Source organism: Vidua chalybeata, chromosome 5 (genome assembly GCF_026979565.1).
Source record: "Vidua chalybeata isolate OUT-0048 chromosome 5, bVidCha1 merged haplotype, whole genome shotgun sequence".
In the NCBI taxonomy this organism is placed as follows: domain Eukaryota; kingdom Metazoa; phylum Chordata; class Aves; order Passeriformes; family Viduidae; genus Vidua; species Vidua chalybeata.
This window is the reverse complement of record NC_071534.1, coordinates 33,751,652-33,774,099: the sequence shown is the minus strand read 5'-3', so window position 1 is coordinate 33,774,099 and position 22,448 is coordinate 33,751,652. Positions and strand designations below refer to the sequence as shown.

The window sequence follows — 22,448 nt, the reverse complement described above, 5'->3', positions numbered from 1 at the left end:
GCTCTGGTGAAATCTAGAGCACAAGTAATTTTCTAGCTCGTATGTGCCTTAGCTGGTTTGTTATTGCATCTACTTTTTCGATATATTTCTTTGAGTGATAACACAGCCCTCAGTCACAAACAGTATAAATACCAAAGGGAAAAGCTTTTGCACTGATATGCCTTTTCTCTTTCAAGAAGAAAGATAAATTCCCTTCATTTTACTTAGAAGAATTTAACTTTTTATCAGTGAACATGAAATAGATGTGGATTCAGCTGTGCTGTTCCAAAGTTATTAATTTGTAAATGGGGATTCAATCTTGGTATCTAAAGCACAAAGTTGAAACAAAACACATGATTATACAATAAAGAAAAGTTTAATTTAAAAAATATTTTAAATGTGGCTAAACTTAGAATGAATGAATTTTAGAAGATAAAATAATTTTTAAGACCAGAGTCCTTTTCAAGTATAAAAATGGGTTTAATCACAAAGAAGTTTGAAGTGCAATATTTTTAGAATAAAATTTGAGATTTCTAGTTTTAATTCTTATTTTCTTTTATTTTACTCATAGGTAAATGTGGCTTCTTGTGATGGAAAATGCCCATCTGCAACAATTTTCAATGTCAATATTGACAGCCATCTAAGATTCTGTAAGTGTTGTCGAGAAATTGGAACACGAGTCCTGACTGTGCCCTTGCGCTGCTCAGGAAATGGCACTGAAATTATGTACGTCATTCAAGAGCCTATAGACTGCTCATGCCAATGGAACTGAACGTTGCTGTGGACATGATTTAGCTTTCACCAGACACAGTTTTTTGGTCATGGATGAGTATAGTATTATGCAGGGAAGTAGAAAAGGCATCAGTTATGCTATAATGTCATTTTTCTCAAATTTAGCAGAGATGTTGTTTGTTCTTCAAATTGTCCTTGAAAATATTGGCAAGAATAGAGAGAAAAACATAAATCCTTTTGAACAAGGTGTAGTTTATCCATCATTTATTTCTACTCAGTGGCTTTCTGATGAGGTGGTGTAAAAAGCTGGTTAGTATTTCCAGTGTTTTAAAATTTTGGATCATGGCTACCTATAAGACTTGAGAATTTCTCAAACCATTTCTCAGTGGTTCATTTACTTAGAGGCCTCCAGTTAAAAACATCACCAGTCCTATGTTTAAATGGGAAAGAAGCATATTAGGATTTTGCAAATGACTGAATTAGTTTATTTTAAAAATAGTAGGTCCAACTGGAACATTTTTTACCTTGCTCAAAAATCTATCTTTTGTGCATTAAGCTGTTGCCAACAATTGGATTATGCTTACACTGTAAGTCACTGAGAAACAACATGACTGTGATCTGTAAGTACTTGTAGGAAATCTCCAGAGTATATAGCAGAATCATAATATCTTGAAACCTTAGACATATTTAATTTTAATGTATATTATAAATATGAAGCATGACTAGACAAAAGCTGAAGAGTGATAGCTTTTGTGCGTTAAAAGTATATGAAAGCCATTTCTGCTATGAAGGTTTCCACTTTATATCCATTTTTTAAATTTTCACAGAAAAGAAATTGGCTCTTTGCTAGTATAGAATAAGATTATATGTATATATATTTATTAAAAGCCCCACAATACTGCACATTTAAAGTATTCATAATGGGTTTTGTCTTTGTTTTCTAGTCTAAAGATTCATCTTCAATATATTTTTAAACTTTTTTTTTTCAATACAGATATTTAGACTATTGCCTGAATTTAGGATTCAAAATTTTTGAGTCCTGGAAAAAAAAGTCAGGTAAAATAAATGTTTTGAAGGACTTAGGTGAGTTATTCATGCTCAATCAAGCTGTAAATACCCATGATTCAGCACCTTAAGGTGAATATCATTTCCCTTTTTCTCGACATACTACATAACCTGCTTTTAAAAATAAAGGATACAAGTTTAGTCTTGTTGTTAGGAGATTACTTTGCTTTATAAACTCACTGAATAAAAATTATATTAATTATGACAGTATTTTCCTTATCAATTTTTCTTTTAACTGTGTCAGAATTGAAATTCTTGTCTAAAAGTTTGAAAATCTTCTGACAGTTTTGATTTCATCATTTAATTATGAAAAGGTTGGATTATCACATGGGTTATTACAGTGAAATATAAGCAATTAAAACTGCCTTAAATTCCAAGGCTATTTTTCTACTTTGTGTGACAAATCTTTAATTGTTTGCTACATTCAGATTGATGGCTTATAAGGAAAAATAACTTATACGGAGAAATCTGTCATTATTACAAGACTCATCTACTCATCCCTTTCATTAAAAATAGTGATTTGGTTTAAAAATTAAGTAGCAAACCATTGTAAAGTATTAGCAAAATATTTAACAATTATAAAAAATTATCAACTAATGATCAAAATAAAGTGACACTTTGAGAAAGCCTATCCTTCAGCTGCATGTTTTTATAAGGCAGATATTCCAGGGCCTAGAACCAAAATATTCTCTGATTCTTCTGTCAGAACTTGTGCATAGAAACTTTTCATGCAGGCAAGAAATAGAAGTTAAATCATAGTCATAGCGGTAATGCTGGTGTACTTGTACGGCAAATTAAAAGACAACTTTTAAAAAAAAAACAAACTTTTGATTTTTTTGAGATAGAAGTAGGTATCCCATATTTGCATTAAGAGATTTTGGCCCAAATCTACTTAATGAATTTAGCATTTGATAAAAAGGAAGCTCTCAAAATATAGAATTTTTCAATATAATAATTGAACATTTTCATTGAACAGCTGTGGCCTTTTATAAGCCATGTAAGCCATTTGCTTTTCTATGATTTAGAACTGTGTTTGTAATTGAAAATAATTTAATAAACATTATTTTGCAGAGTGATAATAAATCAGTGTTGATTCAATTCATTAAGCTTTGCCACTAAGATGAATGCTAATGCAAAACCTTAGGAAAGCCTGGAAATTAGAAAAGAAATTATTACTAAAATTAACTCTATGAAATACTGCAATAAGATAAATGCTATTAATTTTTTTTTTTTGCCACTTAGATAATTTGTTTTTTAAATGCAACAATCAGTAGGGACTGTGTCAGGATTCTCCCTGAAACCTACAGCAAAATCTTACATCTTCTAAGATTGTCTTTAATTTTGCAGTTAAACATCAAACTTGGGCTACTTTGGCTTTGTCAGAAAGCAAACATCTATTAAAACCCAGGAACCATCTCCTGGAGGGCCACCCAGCCCTTTTACCTCCAGGAAGGTGACACTGGCAGGATGTGATGTGTTTTATGTAACGTGAATGAGCCCTTGCAGGCCTTGCACCAGAGAGAAGGTTTGAATGAGCCTGCAGTGTGGCGGGACTGTTCTGCTCCAAATGTTTACTCTGTCTGCAACCTACATGTAATCACATATGCAGTTTATGGTTCTGTCTCGTCTTTCTCATGTCTCTTCAACTCTGCATTCCTGCCTCAAGCCCCATCCTCAAATTTTGTGCAACTCTGTCTGCACAGAGCTTGTGTCTTGTGAGCTTTGGAAAGCGGATCCAACTCAAATCTTATTAATTAAATACCAAAATTAATTAGTCTGTTGATTATTGACCAAAAGAGCTTTAACATCCACAGATTTCCCTCCCTTCTACTTGCTCAGACCCTAAGGCTAGCATAATTTCTACTCTCCTAAAAGGAAGGCTGGGCAGGCATGCTCCAGAAACTCCCACACTGTCATTTAAAAAATGCAAGGAACTGTGCACGATGCAGTGGAGACTTTGTGCTGCAGTCCCACCATGCCCTGTCATTTCTCCCATTTGTAACTGCTTCCAGGGGCCCTTTGTTCCTACATTTCCACTGTTCTGTTCTCCTACCTGTGCTTGAAAAGAATTCGTACAGTATAAAGGCTTAGCCATAAAACTGTGCAAATATTTTAGGGATTAACATAAAAGTATCTCTAAACTTAGAATCAGATTGTGACGGAATGTGCTTCTATAAAATGGTAAGTCTCTGCCATGTTATTTATTTTAGACTTTTGTAATTCTATTGCCTTTTTACCAGATAATTTGTTAAGACCAACTATACAGGCAGCTAATATTCCCATTTTTAGCTAGCCAATTTCCACATTGCAGACACCGCTCTTCCCAAGTACATGCACCTGTATATTGGTGAAATTTTAGGGCAGGATCAGGCCTGAGGTTTGGTGTTTGAACACAGTTACAAGCCACATAATGTACTGAGAGGCAGAGGCATTTTCAGCAATTCACTCTGGGATTACAAATGGTCACTGTGTTGTTCACAGTGCTTCAGAAGTGACAAAGTTCTGTTTCAGATGTGGCTCCTTTCTCCCTTTTTTCATAATCCATTTTTCCTGACACTATTTTTTTCCCTCTTGAACTTCTGCTTGCTGATAAACTCAGCTTACAGCAACTGTAATTATTTTTAATAATTATTTTATTATTATTCATTAGTTCTGTATAATTCTTCCCATCTCTTTTACTTCCATCTTTCCTTTTACAAGAATTTAAAGGACAAATCCCATTTCCATAAACTACAGAGATTCACCTTTGTGTAAAAACTTACTGCCAAATAAACATGTAGATACCACTCAGGAATTCCATGGCAATGGAAAACATTGACTTGAACTAATTTTTTCAAGTTCTGTCTCATCAAAACCTTTTTCAGATGTTACCTTGAGATGCTGCTGCTGCTGTAATCATGTATGGGTATATGTCCAATGAAAAATCCCATAGGAGTGTGTTTTAGGGGACAAAACATAAATGAGTTGTCACACATGACCATAGCAATATAACCACCATGGAGGACAAAGCATGAAGGCCAGAACATTAGCAGAAAATTTGTACAGTTACACCTCCCAACTATTCTCCGGAATATATTTTTTTAAAAAATCCACAACATTTAATTAAAAAATCTTTTAAGGGGTAGACTTCAGCACATTAATGCAAGAGAAAAAAAAGGGTTTTATTGAGAAAAGGTTATGGTGGAGATGGTTTGTGCATAACAGTGTCTAAATTTTGTCTAAACTTTCTTTAAATGCCAAGTGGAATGTGAAACCTGCTTATAGAATAAAAAAACTTTAAAAATTATCTCTCCATTAACAAGTCACCAGAGTTTAGGGAGGAAAGGTATATTCCAAGCTGAAGGACAGTGGCCTGTAATATGTAAGATACATTGACTTGGCAGCCATATACTGATCATTTAAGAACTGTCATTTTTGCCTATTTGGAAAAGTAATTCTACATATAGACCAATTAGGTGGTCCTATATCTACTGCAATCAGTGGTAAATGATTCCCTAAGATGAAAGATTTGAGTCTTGCTTCAAGGAGATAGTCTGAAAAAAATGTCTTACATGTGTAGTTTCTAGTTTTACGAGTAGTTTTTGTATGGGGGAGCTTGAAGAGCTGCTTCTGTACTGATGTCACGCTGGAGAAAACCAGTACTGAATGGTGCCACGACTTAATTAGAAGAAATGCTGAATAAAAGGAATGTGTTTATGTTTTGGGGAGTGTTCTTTTGATTAAGGTGGAATGTGCCATGCACACTTAATTTACTGGGGTTAACACAGAGAGGACTCCTCCTGGTGTCTTGAAAATCACTTTGTTAATAAAGTCTCCCTATGTGCCTGATGATTACAAATTGCTCTGGAAAAAAAAATCGAGCATGTCTGCTTCACAAAACAGCTGAATAGGCAGTAGCTTACTTTTGTTATTGATAGCTAAAATAGCATTCAGTTGATTAGACCCATGTGCTCTGCTGCTTTGACAGGGGGATTTACTCAGTGTTTTGATATCAGGAGTTTCATTGCAGCAGGTTTTGTTTTACTATGTGTGTCTTCGAGTCTGGATAACATAAAAGCTCCAAAATGGTATTTTTCTAGTGAGAGTAAGCCTGCCTTGTTTACTGCAAGTTCTAAATAAAGTTTTAGTTGAGAATTTTACTCCTTATTTAATGATTCACAGTTCAGTGGGATACAGGTTTTAGAAAAATTAGGAACAGCCCACTGAAAAACAAGATAGTATCTCAAGACAGAAGTATGATGTGATGATAGCACCTAAGAAAATACAAAGTATATAATATGATTGTTGCTCTTTTTTATGATACATGTATACCATGGCAATGATTTTTTATTTTATAATCTGTAAACAATTTTATCAGTTTTAAACTGATTTAATTTCAAAGAACATAGTGGAAAACAAATTTTTTATTAAAAATTTTATTTGTGGAAAGGCTAGGGCACTGGGAATTATACTGAGGTAAGTTCAACTTACCTTTGTAAGGTCGTAAGACATACCAATGGTTCTGCAGCTGTGCTTAGTACTTCTGCAGAAAAGTGCTTTCAGCTTATTTTGTACCCTGACCACAGAACATCTGGATAGAAAGGTGTACTGTAGAAAACAACCAGAGTCTGAAGAAGAATAAGTAAAGGGTAGCACTCATTGCAATGAATTTTGAGCTGATAATCACATAGAAACTAAAAATAATTTTTTACACTGAGGGATTTTTAAATGACTGTGAACAACAGGCACATGCATATTTCACTGAAGTTAAAGAATCTCAGGAAACTTGATATGAAGCTTGGGAAGAGGCAGGATCAGAGCAAAGACACACATCTCAGGCGCACCATTGGCTGCTTCTGTGTCCATGTGAAGTATAAACATCTGAATTAGTTTTTCTCTTCTTAGGGTATTCTGACATGATTTTGCTTTGTAGTTGTGGTGATACAAGCACTTAAGAGATACTGGGACTATAACATTTCTTTCTCTATGAATCAACCAATTCTTCTGCTTTTATTGAAATATTTATTTAAGGTAAGGAAAATACTCTGGTTTGGGGGCTAGATAACTAGTCAAAGTTGATGGTTTGTAATTTGGACTGGATTTTTTCCCCAGTGTTCTAGCTCTCTGTTCACAAGGAGCTCTCATTTAGTGCAACTGAACATTCCCAGTCTTCTTTCTACTTAAGAAGTTGGAAGCTCTTTTGGGATCTTTAATCTGCTTTATTGCCTGCTGCTTTGGGTTTAATGTTGTCCTTAGAAGAAGAAAGAGATTCTAATATCTTTAAGTCACCTCTTAGACAGGTATGGTATGAATTAAAAGCTTTAGTGAGTTCATTATCATAGCTCTGACAGTGGCAAAAAGCAGACCCTTGGTATGACTGTAAGAATAGCATAAGAAAATTACCTATGCTGTGTCAGTTTTCCACCATTTGCAGCTTAAGGACTTCTTGAGATGGGTGTATTTGTAGTGCCATTTGTGAGCTCCTTTGTAGTTCTCATGTATGAACTTGAACTTCTGCAAACATGAATGGGCCTCCTTTGACACCTCTTGAAACTTTTAGTACTCATTTTAGTATTCTTGTCAGACAAACTACTTATTTTGTGAATAACTGTCTTTTTCCCCTTCTTCTTTAAATCTGGAGCATACCAGCTGTGTTTCATCCATCACAGTGCTTGTACTCGAAGAGAAAATGAAAATCTCTGCACACTTTTGGCTACTTAAGATTTTATCAATCTCTGCTGTATTTCCCCTTAAGTGCCTCTTTTTCAGACTGAAAAACCTTCTTGAGTCTATGTTGAACACAGCTGATAGCAGAAGTCAGTAAGTTGTGTGTTGTTTAGGTCTTCTGGGTCCTGTGTAGCTAGCCTGAAGATAGATTTGAACCTTAGGTCTTTTTGGCCAATTTAATAATTTTGGTTTTATTTTTAAAATTGTTTCAGTCTTTAGATAAGGGCCTAAAATTTGATGGCAAGGTGCTGGCAACAAAAAGGAACATTCTAAATCCCTCTCATTAGGTATAAGTATGGAACAATTTTTGTGTACACTAGAAAATGCATTTCTTGTTTTTTAGATCTAAGTAGGATATATTTATGTATAGTAAAGTGGCAGACAATTGCTGCTCGTGGAAAATTATCAAAAATAATTAATTCAATTATTGCCAAGTATATATTTTTTATCTTTAAAATCAGATTTTCCTACCCTTTGAATTGTGTTTTCAGGGAATGCAAGCTAGCTATACACCCAATACACTGAATTAAAAATCTTAATTTTTCCTGGAAAGATATTCCTTAAACACTTTTGTGTATGCCACCAATATTATAAGTCCATTGTGTCGGTTCATTACAGAGCTGGTATATACCCTCTTGTAAAGGATATATAGACTTTAAAGGCTTTATAAGCTTTACAAAGTTTATACTTCGCAATGGATAATCTAAACTCTGAACATTGAGATATTGATAGATTTAGAGTTATGTTAGTTATTCATTAGTTAAAGGAAGTAATGTTAAGGCAAACTGAATTCCAGAATAAGTTATACTTAAAAAATAGAAATAACCGAGTCTTTTTGCTTTTTATGGTTTGGATTTGGTTTGAGTTTTTGTTTTGTTTTGTTTTTTGTTTTTTTTGTGCATGGTAGGTTGCTTTACAGGACAACACAAACTAATATAATAATAAAACTCCTAACTTTTATTTTAGTGCCCTAGGGGTTCATATGTGATTTTTATTTTGGTTTACTTTTTTAAACTAGATTTTAAGTTCATTGCCAAGATGGCATTTATTTGTCATCTCAATTCATTAAGAAAGCAAAAATGGACCACACAAGACAGAACTGCAGCATTTCTAATAGGGGTGGGCATCACATGCATCGATTTCTTTGAATGTTACATGTGATCCAGCTTTCTTAAATTAGATCGAAGCAGCCCAGAAATGAAATTCAAAATGAAATTCAGAGAAGGAAGCTGCTTCTCTGAAGTGTTAAGCCAAAGTCCTTCAAAGGCAAGTAAAATTGTCAGAAAGGTACAGTCAAAAAGGTAGAAGACTTGTGTCTAGAATGAATTCCCTTCTGCAAGAAGCTGAATGAAATTTGCATTGCCATGGCTAAATTATATTGCCAGGGAGGTGTTTAATAAATTCTTTCTTTTCCTCTTGAAACTGGTTGTTTATTATTTTGAAAGTGATGTCACTAAGGTTTTTAATGTGTTAATGTAAGACTAGGACTGAGACCTCTAGCCCCTGATTGTCTATAACTGTGATTGCAGTATGAACATTAAAAGTGAAATCTCTGACGTTGTTTCTAATATAAAATGATGACAGGTTTCTGTCATATTTGGGTCAGCTGACATGATTTTTCCACCTCTGGAGAGAGAAAGAAAACTAGACCCTGTACCTGCATAACTTGTAAAATATTAGGAGGTCTCTGTGTGTCACACAGTAGACCTGTTGTTTCTGGTCCATATAAAAACTATTGCTAGCTGACAAGTTCTAGGTAAAATTAATTAAAAATTACAGAGATTAATTATTTAGTTACAGGTATGTTTGATGCATTTTCTACTAAGTTGCATTCATGTATGTTTGTGTTACAGGGTGCACAGTGTGTAGACTGTGACCAAGTGAAAAAGCCTCCTAGAATAGTTTTGATGGAGTGGACTGAACTGCCCAAAGGAGAGGCTCCAGACTATTATATTCTGACATACCAGCAAGCAGATGCTTTCAGTCAAAAAGTATATTTTATCAATCTAAGCAATAAGTTGTTCTATGTTATTTAAGTTGTAGGTAGCAGTAATTAATAGCACCGTGTGTTTGTTTGGTTTGTTGTTTCTTTCTGAAAAAAAAAAAGTAAAATAGCAAATAAAGAGAAAGTTTGGAAAAAATGTATTGAATTTTTAAATTAATGTCATTTATGTGTACTCTTACAGAGTCCTACTGGAGCCAGTGGGACTCAAAGACCCTTGATTATCCTGTTGAATAAGGATGGATAGTTATATGCTCAAAGCTAAGAATATGCAAGTTCTTCAAGGTATTGTGGTTTGAAGGAGGAGTTTAACTTCTCCAGGAGACGCATGGACGCTGCCCCTAGATGTCAGTGGGAAGGCATTATTCTTATTTTGAGTGCAGGATGTCCTGAAATTTAAAGAAAACATGAGGATTTTAATATGAAGGTGTTTGTTATTAATGTGATTTCTAAAAGGCTTTGTTTCAAATGCATTGGATATTTTGCAGTGTAATTGCAGCCTCAAGTTTGAAAGTTTGATGTGCAGCAATATAAGCTCTCCTTCTAAAAGCCTCACAGATCACTTATAAACTGTGTTTTTATTACTCTCACTATATTCAGAAATTCTTTTAACTTGCAGAATGTAAGAAACATTTCTAAAGTTGAACGGAAACCTGTCAGTACTACAGTTCTGCTTGAGGAAAGTAGGAAGTGTGATATTACTATAGAATCTCTGAAAAATGGACAAGTCTTAAGTGTAAAATCATTTAAAACATGTAAGTTGAGTAGCACAAAAATATTTTGGTATCTTTATAGTTAGTCTAACACAGAAGATTGAAAAGTAGGAGTTCAGATCCTGAGATTACTCATGTATTTAGAAAGTTTGCATTGATATATGTTTTCAACCATGAAGTGTTGAAGGAATAATTTTATATAATATGTTTGGTTCATGTAACAATTCTAAAATATGAGACTGATGTAAAAGTTCGTGAGCTTTTAAATATTACAGATTTTGCTATACTACAGTAATTCTAGAAGAAATTTATAAAAGAGGATAATGGAAAAAGTTGCCTAAAACCTGGCAATTTCATAATAACATAGGGTAATTGTCATATAAATAAAAAAATTTTTTCAACTTTATAACAGTCCCTCCTTAAAAAGAGTTAATAAGTATCTTGAACATCATTGTGACTAACTGGGACAGATTTTCAGTGTAAGAATGTATGAGTTTAGCCACTGAATTTATAAAACCATCATTTATAGCTGCAAATCTCTTTAGGACCACAAATCCCACTGGTTACTAAAATGAAGGGGCTTTCCAGTCTTAACTTTGTCAATGAAAACAGTTTATAACATTACCTTTGTACACATTGCAAGCTCCTACTATTGCATATCTTTGCAATACAGACTTATACAATATAGACAACGTAGTTGGGAAAAAAAACAGTAAAAGCATTGCAGGAACCATCAACAGATGAAAGAACATTCAGCAAGCTACAAAACATGGTTATGCTGCTAATGTGTTATTGCACTTAGCATCTATTACTTAACTGATATCCTATCCATATGTACTTTTGCAGTTAAAACAATCCTGAAACTATGCACTCTTATCTCTGCTTGCTTTAGACATAAGTTAACAAATCATGAAAATAAAGGAAAACATTACTTTCTTAAATGACGCTACATTTCCTTCTCTACTGGGGCTATCCCTCATCCCTTTTCAAAAGAAGAATAATATTGATGAAATAAAACTTTGAGTTAATAATTCTTTTTGGCAAACACAGTATTTATATTTTCATTGTCTACTAGGTGGAATTTCAGAAAATGACATCAAAACATTTGTGACAGCTACTACTCTTTTAATTGGAGTATGATGATCAAAGAATTTTCAGTTTCTCTTTTCCTGAATGGTACTTCTCAGATTATAAAAGGATCCAGTGGATTCTTTGTATGGAGAAATTTGACACCTGCTACCATTTATACATTTAAGTTTATATTTCAACAATTAAATCCTGAATTTGTAAATGTGTCTCAATCGCTGGATATTCAAGCTGAAACAGGTAGAGTCTCTTGTATTCACTGCGAATGTAAGTTAGTACTTATTTTCTAGAAGGGTTAGCATATTTTCTAGAAGGGTTAAGAGTAAACTGTAAAATTCTGTATTCCATTTTACATATTTTAGTAGATATGGATGTTATTTCAAGAAAGAGGAAATAAATTGAATGTTAATGACATTGGGAGGTTGTTTCTAGTTAACACTTTTTAGTGCTTTAAGAACAAGAATTCAAATTTCCATGTGTAAATATTTTAACTATATTTTTGCAGTCTAAAATAGATTGAAGTCAATGTTGAAGTTAAGCCTTGCAATTACTGGAGTGTATGGGTTGAATTTGCTATGTAGTTTCAATGAAAAGGCAAATAAAATCCTGAGTTTGGTAAGAATTTGGAACACTTTCTGAAGCATTCAAAATGATGGTATTTTTATTGTTGACTGACAAGCTTAGCTGCACTGTTTTGTTAGAAGTGCTGTGAGGGAGACAAGATTCTGACGATATTATGGCTTGGTTGTGTATCCTCATTCCTTTAAATGTGATACTCTCATAATGCAACTTAGAATCTTTACAATTAGATACACAAAAGAAAGAATTATATACAATCAAATTCAAGGAAATAATTATTTTCCTAGATGCAAGAAGATACCAAAAGTAAGTGATTTGTTACATTCATTTTTATAATTAAAAAAATTGAGTAATCAGAAACTAAACTTAAAAATTAATATATTTTCTAGAGTATGATAAAGATTAATGGATCTCTTCTGGTTTTTTTTCCTTCACTGGGCTTCTGTTGTAGCTTTTAATTCAGTCAATCCGATTTTTTAATACAAACAGGGCTTTGAAAGAGTGCTGGTTTATAATCACTGAAGTTTTTTTGGGGTTGAAATAATTACTTAATTAAAGGCTATTGTCCTCAAAATATCGGTGTAATTATAAGAAATGAGCACCACTTCCATGAGTAATACAGCATATCTCTATAACCCTGTCCTTGCTCCTCTATAGACACCTGTACCCAAGGGTGGGTGGCATTCCAGAGCAGCTGCTACCAAATGGGTAAGGAAAGCAAACCATGGAAGGTGGCACAACAAACCTGTGAAACCTCTTCACAAGGGGCACATCTTCTTGACATAGGGAGTGAAGAAGAACATGGGTTTGTGTTGTCATATCTCCAGAAAATTAGTTGCATAATCATGATATGGACAGGTCTTAATGACCTAAAGGCCAGTATATTTTATCATCTTTGCTATTACAGATATGGAAGCAGAAGAATTTTGAAACAGAGGAACAAATCCTTTGGAATAAAAATTACTAAACAGTATATTGATTATTTATTCATATAGTTATTAGCAATTAGAAAAAGAATCTTTTTTTTTTTTTTTTTTTTTTTTTTTTTTTTTTTTTTTGTGTGTGTGTGTGTGTGTGTGTGTTTGCCGGGGATATTATTTTGCCTGTAGGTGGTGCTGCATTACCAGATTTTAAATCTCAGTCTACACACTTACTACAATGGATATCGAAGTCTGGCGTTGGCTTTCTCAGTTTTGATGAAGGTCTGAAATGTTGAGTGTTGAGTTTAGTGAGGTCTGTCCAGTAGAGATGGAGCAAGGTGGTTCTTATAAAATATTTCCTGTTCCTTGTATTTGGGATATGAAAGTTCTTAATGCCACACCTGCTGTTACAAAATGATTCACTATGGTGCGGTGTGTGTGGCTGGGGAAGAAGTACAGACATAAATGAAAGTATTCGGAAAGCTCTTGGAAAGATGGAGGCACAGTGCCAGAAATGTGGGACCCAGGCTTCTGTGATTTGGTTTAGTGAAAACTTACTTTGTGGTAAGTGTAGAAGATTGGAAGAAAACCAGTGGGTTTTGTTTTAAAAAATCTGCAATCTGAAATTTAATTTTAATGCTGTTTTGGTAAAATAAATTATTTTACTGTGAAAATAGTAAAACCAAATCAAACTTTATGTGTAAGAGCGGGAGTGGTAAGTGTCACATCACGTGTCATAGAGATAGAAAAAATCCTTTTTGCAGACTCTGTTAAGTAATGGGGCTACACAAAGAAGTCAGAGTGGGATATCATGCAGACTGAGGAAACAAATCTGTCTCAGTTAGAGAAGCTTTGTAACCATCCTGATTAGTAAAGCACCACGAATATATGCACTTTACATGTAATAATATTTTGTTAATATGATTCCAAAGTCACTTCTCAAATTGCTGTAAGTTTTACATCGTAGTGATATTCCTTGTAACCACCTGAGTATTTTAGAAATAAGGTAGTATTTGTAAGAGGCTGTCAGAAGCATTACAATTTTTCAAGTTGGAACGAGTATTAGAAAGTTGTTTTATTAAGCTCTGATTACCCAGAAAAGAGTCGATTGCCAATTTGAAATTTGACTGTTAGTCAACTGTTTAATCATTACATGCATTTTTATGTTTGTGGGAGTCAGTCAATTAAATGAACTAGATGAGAACCATGTTTTAAGAATAACAAGATAAAATAATAAAATGCTTGTTTTAGAAGAACTTTTTTCATAAATATTTGTACTTAATTAGCTGTCTGAACATGTTTCAATCTGAAACGTCATTGTCGTCATCTGTTCTCATCTATGAGAACTCTGGATTGTACTTGCACCAAATTGCACTTACCTCAGAAGTTCAAATATCATGGGACATACAGTACGAGTTGCAGAATTTCTTTAAAATTTGAGATTTGAATTGCAGATTCAATTATTTTTGCTTTCTCATTTGTATTTGAAGCATTATGAAGTTAAATCTCTATTTTCAAGAAGAAATTTCAAAATTTCTATTTTACTCCAGGAACCCCAGAACTTGAAATACTTGCTGAAAAGAAGCTGGGGCTATAACCTACTCAGAAGATTTCAGCAGCCTTAGGAAAACTGCCAAGCACTATGACACTGATAAAAATTAGCAGCACTGTGAGCAAGATTAGTTCTGTAGCATTTGTATTCTCACAGTTTCTCCTTCTTTAACACTACTTTGATCTATATCTGAACTCAAACCCTCTCTGATGAGGGTGATCATTCTGTGGAATGCAACAGAGAGGCTGGAGGTGTAGGTTAGTTGCATGAATGAATGGAGTGCTTTGGTCACACCCTCATGTCTGTCCTGACACTCGGTGCAGTTTTTCAGTTAGGAAGTACAAAAGGAAGCCAAAGACTGTTTACTTTGCTTTCTCTTGCAGGCCTTGCTGCAGAGGTTTGTGGTTTCCTGTGCTTGTCATTAACTCCGGTGTCTAGGACGGCCAGTACATAAAAAAAAAAAAAAAAAAAAAAAAAAAAAAAAAAAAAGGCATTGATCTGTATAGCGCTTTTGAAATGAGGGACGATATGCACAAGTTCTCCTGAAAGACAAGTTTTCAAGTATTTCATACCATTGAAGATGTTCTTTGCTCTATTGGAAAGTGAAAAATATCACAATATTTTATTTCATTTTTTCAACACAACAAATTAATTGAAAAAATAGGCTTATTCTCAACAAATATGATTTATCATTTTCTCAGGGAAGTGAAAAAAAAAAGTTTTTTTCTCCTTCTCCCCTCTTCTGAGCATCTTTAATAAAAAGAATAAACAACAGAAGTCTTAAAATGATGGTGGTATCTCAACTTTTCTCCATGGTAGTACCTAAAGCACTCACTTAGCCTGTAGAACCACAGACTTGCTATGTCTGAAAGCACTCATGCTCTTTTACCTCTGGAGAGTGCCCCAATGCCATGCTTAAATGTTCTGGGTTTTCTATTTATCCCCTATAGATGTTAGAATACGTTAGTGTAGTGCAGATTGAAGCCCGTGTCCCACTGGAGGGCTCTGCCTTGCAAAGCAGTAAGGAGATTCTGCAAGCATCTTTCCTCCAAAATGTCATGTTGTGCCACCCTGGTGTTTGTAGAGCTCTGCTGGAAAAACAGAAAGTACCTCAAAGGTTAGAAAGCTGGAGTGAGCTATGAGTGAGTGTTCTAACACCTGAGAAACCAGCAAATAGGAGAAGGGGGAAAGATAGATAGCATTTCCTCATGTGATTGTGAATCTAGCTATGGTTTTTCAGCTAAATATTTTTGTTTTCAGACTCAATTTATTAATATTTTTGACTGAGTGATTTTTTAAGTGAATACCCTTTTTAAAAATTATCCATACAAGATTATTAAGTTATTAGATTAATAATGATTTTTAAAATCTTGTTTGTAAAGATAAAACATACTCATGTGGCTTATATTATGCTATTATTATCTTGTTATATTATTATCTTGTAATCTTTTGTGATAGAAGGAATGGAATTTTAGATTGGAACCTCTATTAAAAATAGATGTATATAATTAACTTGTATAAATGAAGTACATAATTTTTGGATATTTAGGAAAATGCTTGCAATGAGGGAAAGCTTAATAATTTATAAATATCATCTAAAAATATCTGGGTTTCAATTTCATTTATTTCAATCTAGGAAGAAGGTCAGTTCTTGTGGACAGATGGATCTCCTTATCTTCTAAAAGATGGTATATCATCTCTGTCAATGATACCAGAAAATCAAACTGACTGCTATGCCCTTCAGAGAGATCCCACTGGCCCGAACTATTTCTTAATGGTATTTTTCTGCTATGTACAGCTACCATATATTGGTGAATATGAATGTAACTATATTTATTCAATCTTTTGAATTTATTCTTTAAAGCCTTGCCGTGATTAAATTTATATTTAAAAATATAAATATGAAAATAAAAGGCTTTAAATTATTTTAATTTTTTTTCATATATGATGCTCTTTTTCAGTACCTTTGGTACCAGAAGACTTCATGTTTGATGTGCATGATGTCAAGACCACTGAAGCTGTATTTGTGTGGAGCAGTATGGACACGTGGCTTAAGTCAGGCTTTGCACTTATACTTAAGTACTATTTTAATCAGTGGAAACCATATATTCTGAACTTGCCTGTGAATACAACTCAAACAAAAATTGGGCAGCTATCTCCAGGCCTTTCCTATAGTTTCTTATTAGCAGCAAGGGACCCAGAAGGAGCACAGATTAGCTTAAGTCCAATTCTGAAGGTAGAAACAAGTAAGTTACAAAAATAAACAGCAGTAATAACCAGATAACCATATATATTTTATACTTTCCCTTTAATTTCACTGTTTCCTGTATTCTCTGTTTATCAATATTCCCTGTCACTGATGCAGTATCAAGGTTGCTTTGTTAGATTTGCTCTAATAGTATTTAGCCTGCATGTAAGCATGCATTGTTAGGTTTTCAAGCTCTATTTCAAACAAACAAACAAACAAACAAACAAACACACAGGCTCAATAAAACACCCCACAGTTATTGATGAAAGGAATGAGAAACCATTATCATATTTCTGTTCCTAATCTTATTCAACAGGGCCCTTACACTCCCAGAAGTTAGAGGTTACATATGTTTCATCTACAGAAATACATTTAAAATGGAAGTGTCCACAGCATTCATACAGTGCTTCTTTTCATTATTCCCTGGTCAACATATTGGATACTGAAACCAACATCTGGGAACAGTTACCAGCTGACAAAAAGCAAGACATCAATAGTCATACAAAATAGAAAACTTTATCATCAATATCAGTTATATTTACAGAATGTAGTAGAGAAAGGAACTCTAAGCTGCCATGAGAAGCCTATATTAATCACAACAGGTGATATATCCATTTTCTAGTTGTTTTATTTCACTAGACAGAATCTAAATTGAAAATACAAGGCATAAAGGTATTTTTAAAGCCATGTTGTATTGTGGTTGATGGGATATTCTTCAGAACCTTCCAAAATTGTGAAAGTACCAATCTCTTTATTTATTTATTCATTTGCCTACTTACAATGTGTTAGTATGAACTAAAGAAGTGATATTCTGCTTGATAAATTCTGATTTATAGTTTGAATCTTTAATTTTAGCAAAGTTAAAATATTATCACAATTTCTCAATTTTTTTTAGGGCAGACTGTGTAATCTCTTTACTCCATATATATTCAGTGGAATGAAATATGCTTGCAAAATGAGTCCTTATCTGTTATGAGAAAACAAAATAAAATCTGCCTTTAACAGGTAGTTACATGCAAATTATTTTAAGAAATAATTAAACTAAACAGTAGGTTTAAAATAGTGACATTTTAGGAGAAAAAAAACATCAAGAGACATTATTGTAAAGTGATTGTAAAGTGATAGTAAGTTTGATGTATGGTTTTATACTGACATTTTTTTCTTTGATTAAGCTGTCAGTCCACCTACAGCTGTTTATATTCACCCAGAGGATGTAGAAGAAGAGAGTGTAATCCTTCACTGGAAGCTGCCACAAGAGTGTCAGGAATCCTGCATTCAAGTGAAACCTAATGCAGGCATCAGTGAAACAAAAAAGTTTTTATTAAGTAATAAAGAAGAATTAAAGGTTGATGACCTAACTCCTGGAATGGCTTATGAAATAGCAGTGGCAACTGTGAAAAATGGAACTATGAGCGAACTGAAGACTTTTCAATGCACTTTAAGTTAGACATTATTTATGGTAGAAACTACAGACTATATATACATATGTTAGTCTCACTATTGTTGCTATCACCTAATAAATTTTGTAGATCAAGTCAATTTGCTAAATAGCCAAGGATCAAAACTTAAATATGAAATGTAGAGATCCAGTCCTAACTTTAACAGCAAAGTTAACAATTTTTGCAAAGACAGTGCAGCCTTGGAAAATGTATTGGTACTAGCTGTGATGGGGATCACAGCTGGAAATCCTGTTCCCACTGGCAAAAGAAGCTGGGTGAATAATTGATTTGCATTGAAATAGGAAAATATTGGAATGGTTGAAACAGATTATTGATTTTTTGGAGATACACTGGTTGTTCTGAGAACCGTGAGAAAAAATTGCCCTACCATTAGTGAGAGACTGCTAAGAAAGAATTAGAAGTAACAATAGCTGAAAATAAAAGCTTTGCGTTGTTTGTCAAAGCATCTTTCCCATCGATGGGGAAGGGTTTATTGAGGGGTCTTTACCAAAATGTTGAAATGCTTTTGGTGCAGTATAAATTTTTTGCATATGTGAAAGGAGTGGGCAGGATTTACTTATACATGTAATATATAAAGGCTGCAGCTGTCAGGTTATAGATTCATGAAATGCTGCATTGTCATTTCTTTCTAAATGATTACAGTATTTTGGAGGGTAACAGTCTTAATTCTTTTCCAGAATTTTTAGTATAAAATTATATTTAATACCTCATTCACGACACAGATGACAAAATTCTAGATGGGATATTTCACAGCTGTCAGAGCCAACTGTAAGGGAAGAAAACTAAACACGTCAATGTTGTATCCATCAAATGCATCTCATTCTCCATGGTTATCTCCCTGTCCACATCTACATTTCTGTACAGTTTTCCAATTATCCTGCTTAGCTTCTTGGTGCAGTTGTGGTTGAGAAGGAAATTTCACTAATAAATATTTAAAAGATCAGGTTGTTTATTGTTCCTGAGCAATGACATTCTGTGGTAGTTGTTAATTTGCACTCGGCAAGAATATTTCTCAGGGTAGTTGCTTCAGATGCATTATGTTGTTTTCACTTAATTTATTTTCAGCTGGTTTAACATGTGGCCATATTTTTTTTTACTTCTAGAGCCCAAGACTGTTCAAATTGTAGTTCCTTATGAGCTCTATAGCAATGCTGTGGTACTATTTGTTCGCATGCCCGATATGGGAGTATTTGATGGCATATATGTTACAAGTAAAGAAGGACCTAATGCAACATTTATTTTAAAAAGTTATGGTAAAATAAGAATTGAAAACCTTACTGCAGGAAGAGAATATGATTTCTGTGTCTCCACAAAAAGTGGAAAAATGTTGAGCTCCTTTTACCATATAAATGGTGTAAAAACATGTGAGTATTTTAAGTACTTATACAATTGCACAATATAAAATCTTGATTTTTGACCTGTTAAAGATTTTTTTTCATTTCAGTGGAATAGAAAAGACATGCTATTCAAAAATCATCTTGATATATTTATATAAGCAATCTGCAGTTGTACTCAGACTAGCTGGTTTTTAAACAAGACTATAATAATCCCTTATAGTTTCTAAACTTGCTAATTTGTATTTTTTTATATTGTCTATAAAATGTCTAGCAAGCATTTCAGGGATTTAGGCTGTATTAAATTATTGTCCTTGTGGGAGACAAGATACATTTTGACCACCTATCTAACAAGTAGATGAGTATCAATGGGGTTACTTCTGTGCCTTGAACTTACTATGTTTGTTCCTCCTGGTGCATCTTTAAGCAAACAGTAAAAGTGTTCAAGTTCTCCAAGGTGATAAATTTATTCACGAGGACATTAAAAGAATTGTAGTGGACAGGACACCTTCTAGCAAGGCCTTTAGAAGCACAACTTTAATAGAAACCTAAAAAATGTTTAAAAATACCTGCTGAAAATCTGTGGTTTTACTTTCCTATTTTTTATTGTGTTCATACTTCCATAATTCTTTCTTTTCCCATTTTATAATTTTCCTTTAAAATTCTTTTACTGCTCTGTTTCTTTTAGAATAGAAATGTTATAAAAAGAAAAGTTAAGATAGGATCTAAAGAAGTAAGGAAGAAAGAAGAGGAGGATGAGGGCAAGACAGAAAATATCGTCCCCAAATACAGAAAACCTTGAAAGCTGATATTTCTTAAAATATAGTTTTAATAAAAACTTGGGGTTTAATCAATCTTCTGACAGCATCTCCTAAATTTAGTAGGAAACTTCCTTATGAAACCTAGTTTTATTCTGACTTTTCTGGGGCCTCAAAAATTTGGAAGAAGTAAAAATCCTGACACCACACATGTAGACAGTTTTTCCTAAGTGTAAATTTTGGCATATTCCAGACAGAAATGGCTGTGATAGGGATGAAAGAGATGTAGAGAAGAGTGGAACAAGACTATACTACTAAGGGATAAATTGTATTTGTCTAGCCTGACCTACCCAGTTTTTCTGAGCCTTTTGACAAAATTTAGGTGCATTCTGACCACTATAGTAGTGCTATTGGAGGGATTAACATCGTCCTAGAGAACTTTCCCACCTAGGAGTGCCAGCTCTGCCCTCAGGGAGAAATGTAATTTCCACCTCAAGTAATTTTAAGATAAAAACACAAGCAATTTTCCTTAAATAGTGGCATTACTGTATCTTTTTTCTTTCCCTATGTTTTTTTCTTTCTCTGTTTTGGAATTGCTGTGTATCTGCATGCCTGAGATCAGACTTTGCTCTCTGTTAGTCTGTTACTGATTATCTTCACTTTTATGTCTCCCCAGGAGATAAGAAAAGTGTTAGGTTGAGCAGTGCCTGGGATTGAACAGAGAGGTGTTTTATGTTCATCTGTAGGTCTGGCAGCTCCCCTGAATGTACGAGAGGGTGACATCACTGACACTTCCATACAGGTCTCTTGGGACCGCGCTGATGGAGATTTCGAGCAGTATGAGGTTACCTGTACTAATTGTGCAAGTGCTTTCAAGGTATGCTGTGTGGAACACCACTCATGCATATACACTGCAGCTATTTTTCAGTCTTCTATTAAGTAGTCAGAGGGTGAATGAAAGGCTTTATTTTCCAATAAAATAGTTGGATGTGTGGTTTATATACGATAAGCAAATTTTGTAAGCAGTTCTGTGAAAACTGTACTTGGTTTTCTAGGTCCAGAAAGTCAAGCAAGAAGCAGCAACATTTTCCAACCACAGTCCTGGTAAGCTGTTCAGTTTTGCAATTCGAACAGAAAAGGAAGGTTTCAGAGACAGTGTTTCTGTGACAAAAGAAATAGATACGGGTAAGACCACAAGGTTGTCAAATTCAGTGTTTGTTTTTCTCCATCCATATCTCTTGCTTTCTTCTTAAATTTTATTTTTGTCTCAAACAAAGAAGAGTAATTCAACCATTTTTTTAATTTCCTCCTTATTCTCTTTCATTACTATTTTTCTTATTCTTTGACTGCAAGAGACTATTAAGAATCTCAATATAGCTCCTGTGTACAATGAGATACCAGTGCTAACTTCATGTTGATTCAAGCAGCTCTACAGTCCAGTAACTGATACTTGCATAGTGTCTGGCTACCAATATTAGAGAAAACATTTTTTTTCTTATACTTCTCTTTAATGCTTTAATTTATCTCTTTATCTATGACTTTGAACATACACTTAAATGACTAGAGCTAAATTAGTTTTATCATGTTTTCTCATTGGTCTCCCCTTAAATCACAAGTAAATTTGGGCTTTATTACATTTAGTTTTACTTTGAGTTAGGACATTTGATTCTCAGTAGTGTAGTTCTCCTCTATTTTAGTACTTCTAGCTGGCTGACATGGCCTCTCAGGCTATCAGATGTGGCATGCTAAAGTTTCCTCTAAAAGGTCACTAATGTGGAAAAATCAAGCATAAATGTTCAGCATATGTGATCAAAGATATGTGATGTTTTGCATTTAAGGAAACACTGAGTTAAAACGAATACAGGAGCAATGTAAAATCATTTGTGAGAGAAGAAATAATGGAGAGGCAATTGTGGAGCAAGTAAATAATGGTTCTCTGACATTTCCTTTTCAAGAACTAAGGACTTGAAATTACAAAACAGAAAGTAGAAAAGAAACAAAAGCAGATGTTTGTTTATCAAATCTGTATATAAATTGCAGAACTTCTTGACACAAGGTATTTTGTCTGATAATTGTGATCATAGGTTCAAGTGGAGACAAAATACATTAATAAAAGAAGAATCTGCTGAGATTTACTACACAGAACCTTGGTTCATGAAATCCTGCACACTGCAGTGTGGGGGACTACTAAAAGGAATTATCACTCTATGCAATTCTTGCTTTTTCTGCAGACATATCCTTTTGGCCACTGTTGCATAAAAGATACTGTGCTAGTTGGGACTTAGATGTCTGCACAGTATGTTACCTCTTACAC

General features: G+C 33.9%; 1 protein-coding gene across 1 annotated transcript in view; it reads left to right on the top strand.

The window, feature by feature from the left end:
• The window catches only part of OTOGL (otogelin like), a 92,817-nt gene extending 90,015 nt beyond the window's left edge, over nt 1-2,802 (top strand). Inside the window, exon 58 of the mRNA XM_053943544.1 lies at nt 551-2,802. Within this exon, the coding sequence (XP_053799519.1) occupies nt 551-751 (201 nt within the window). The 3' untranslated portion in view covers nt 752-2,802. The remainder of the gene's footprint in view (nt 1-550) is intronic.
• The last annotated feature ends 19,646 nt before the right edge of the window (nt 2,803-22,448 follow it).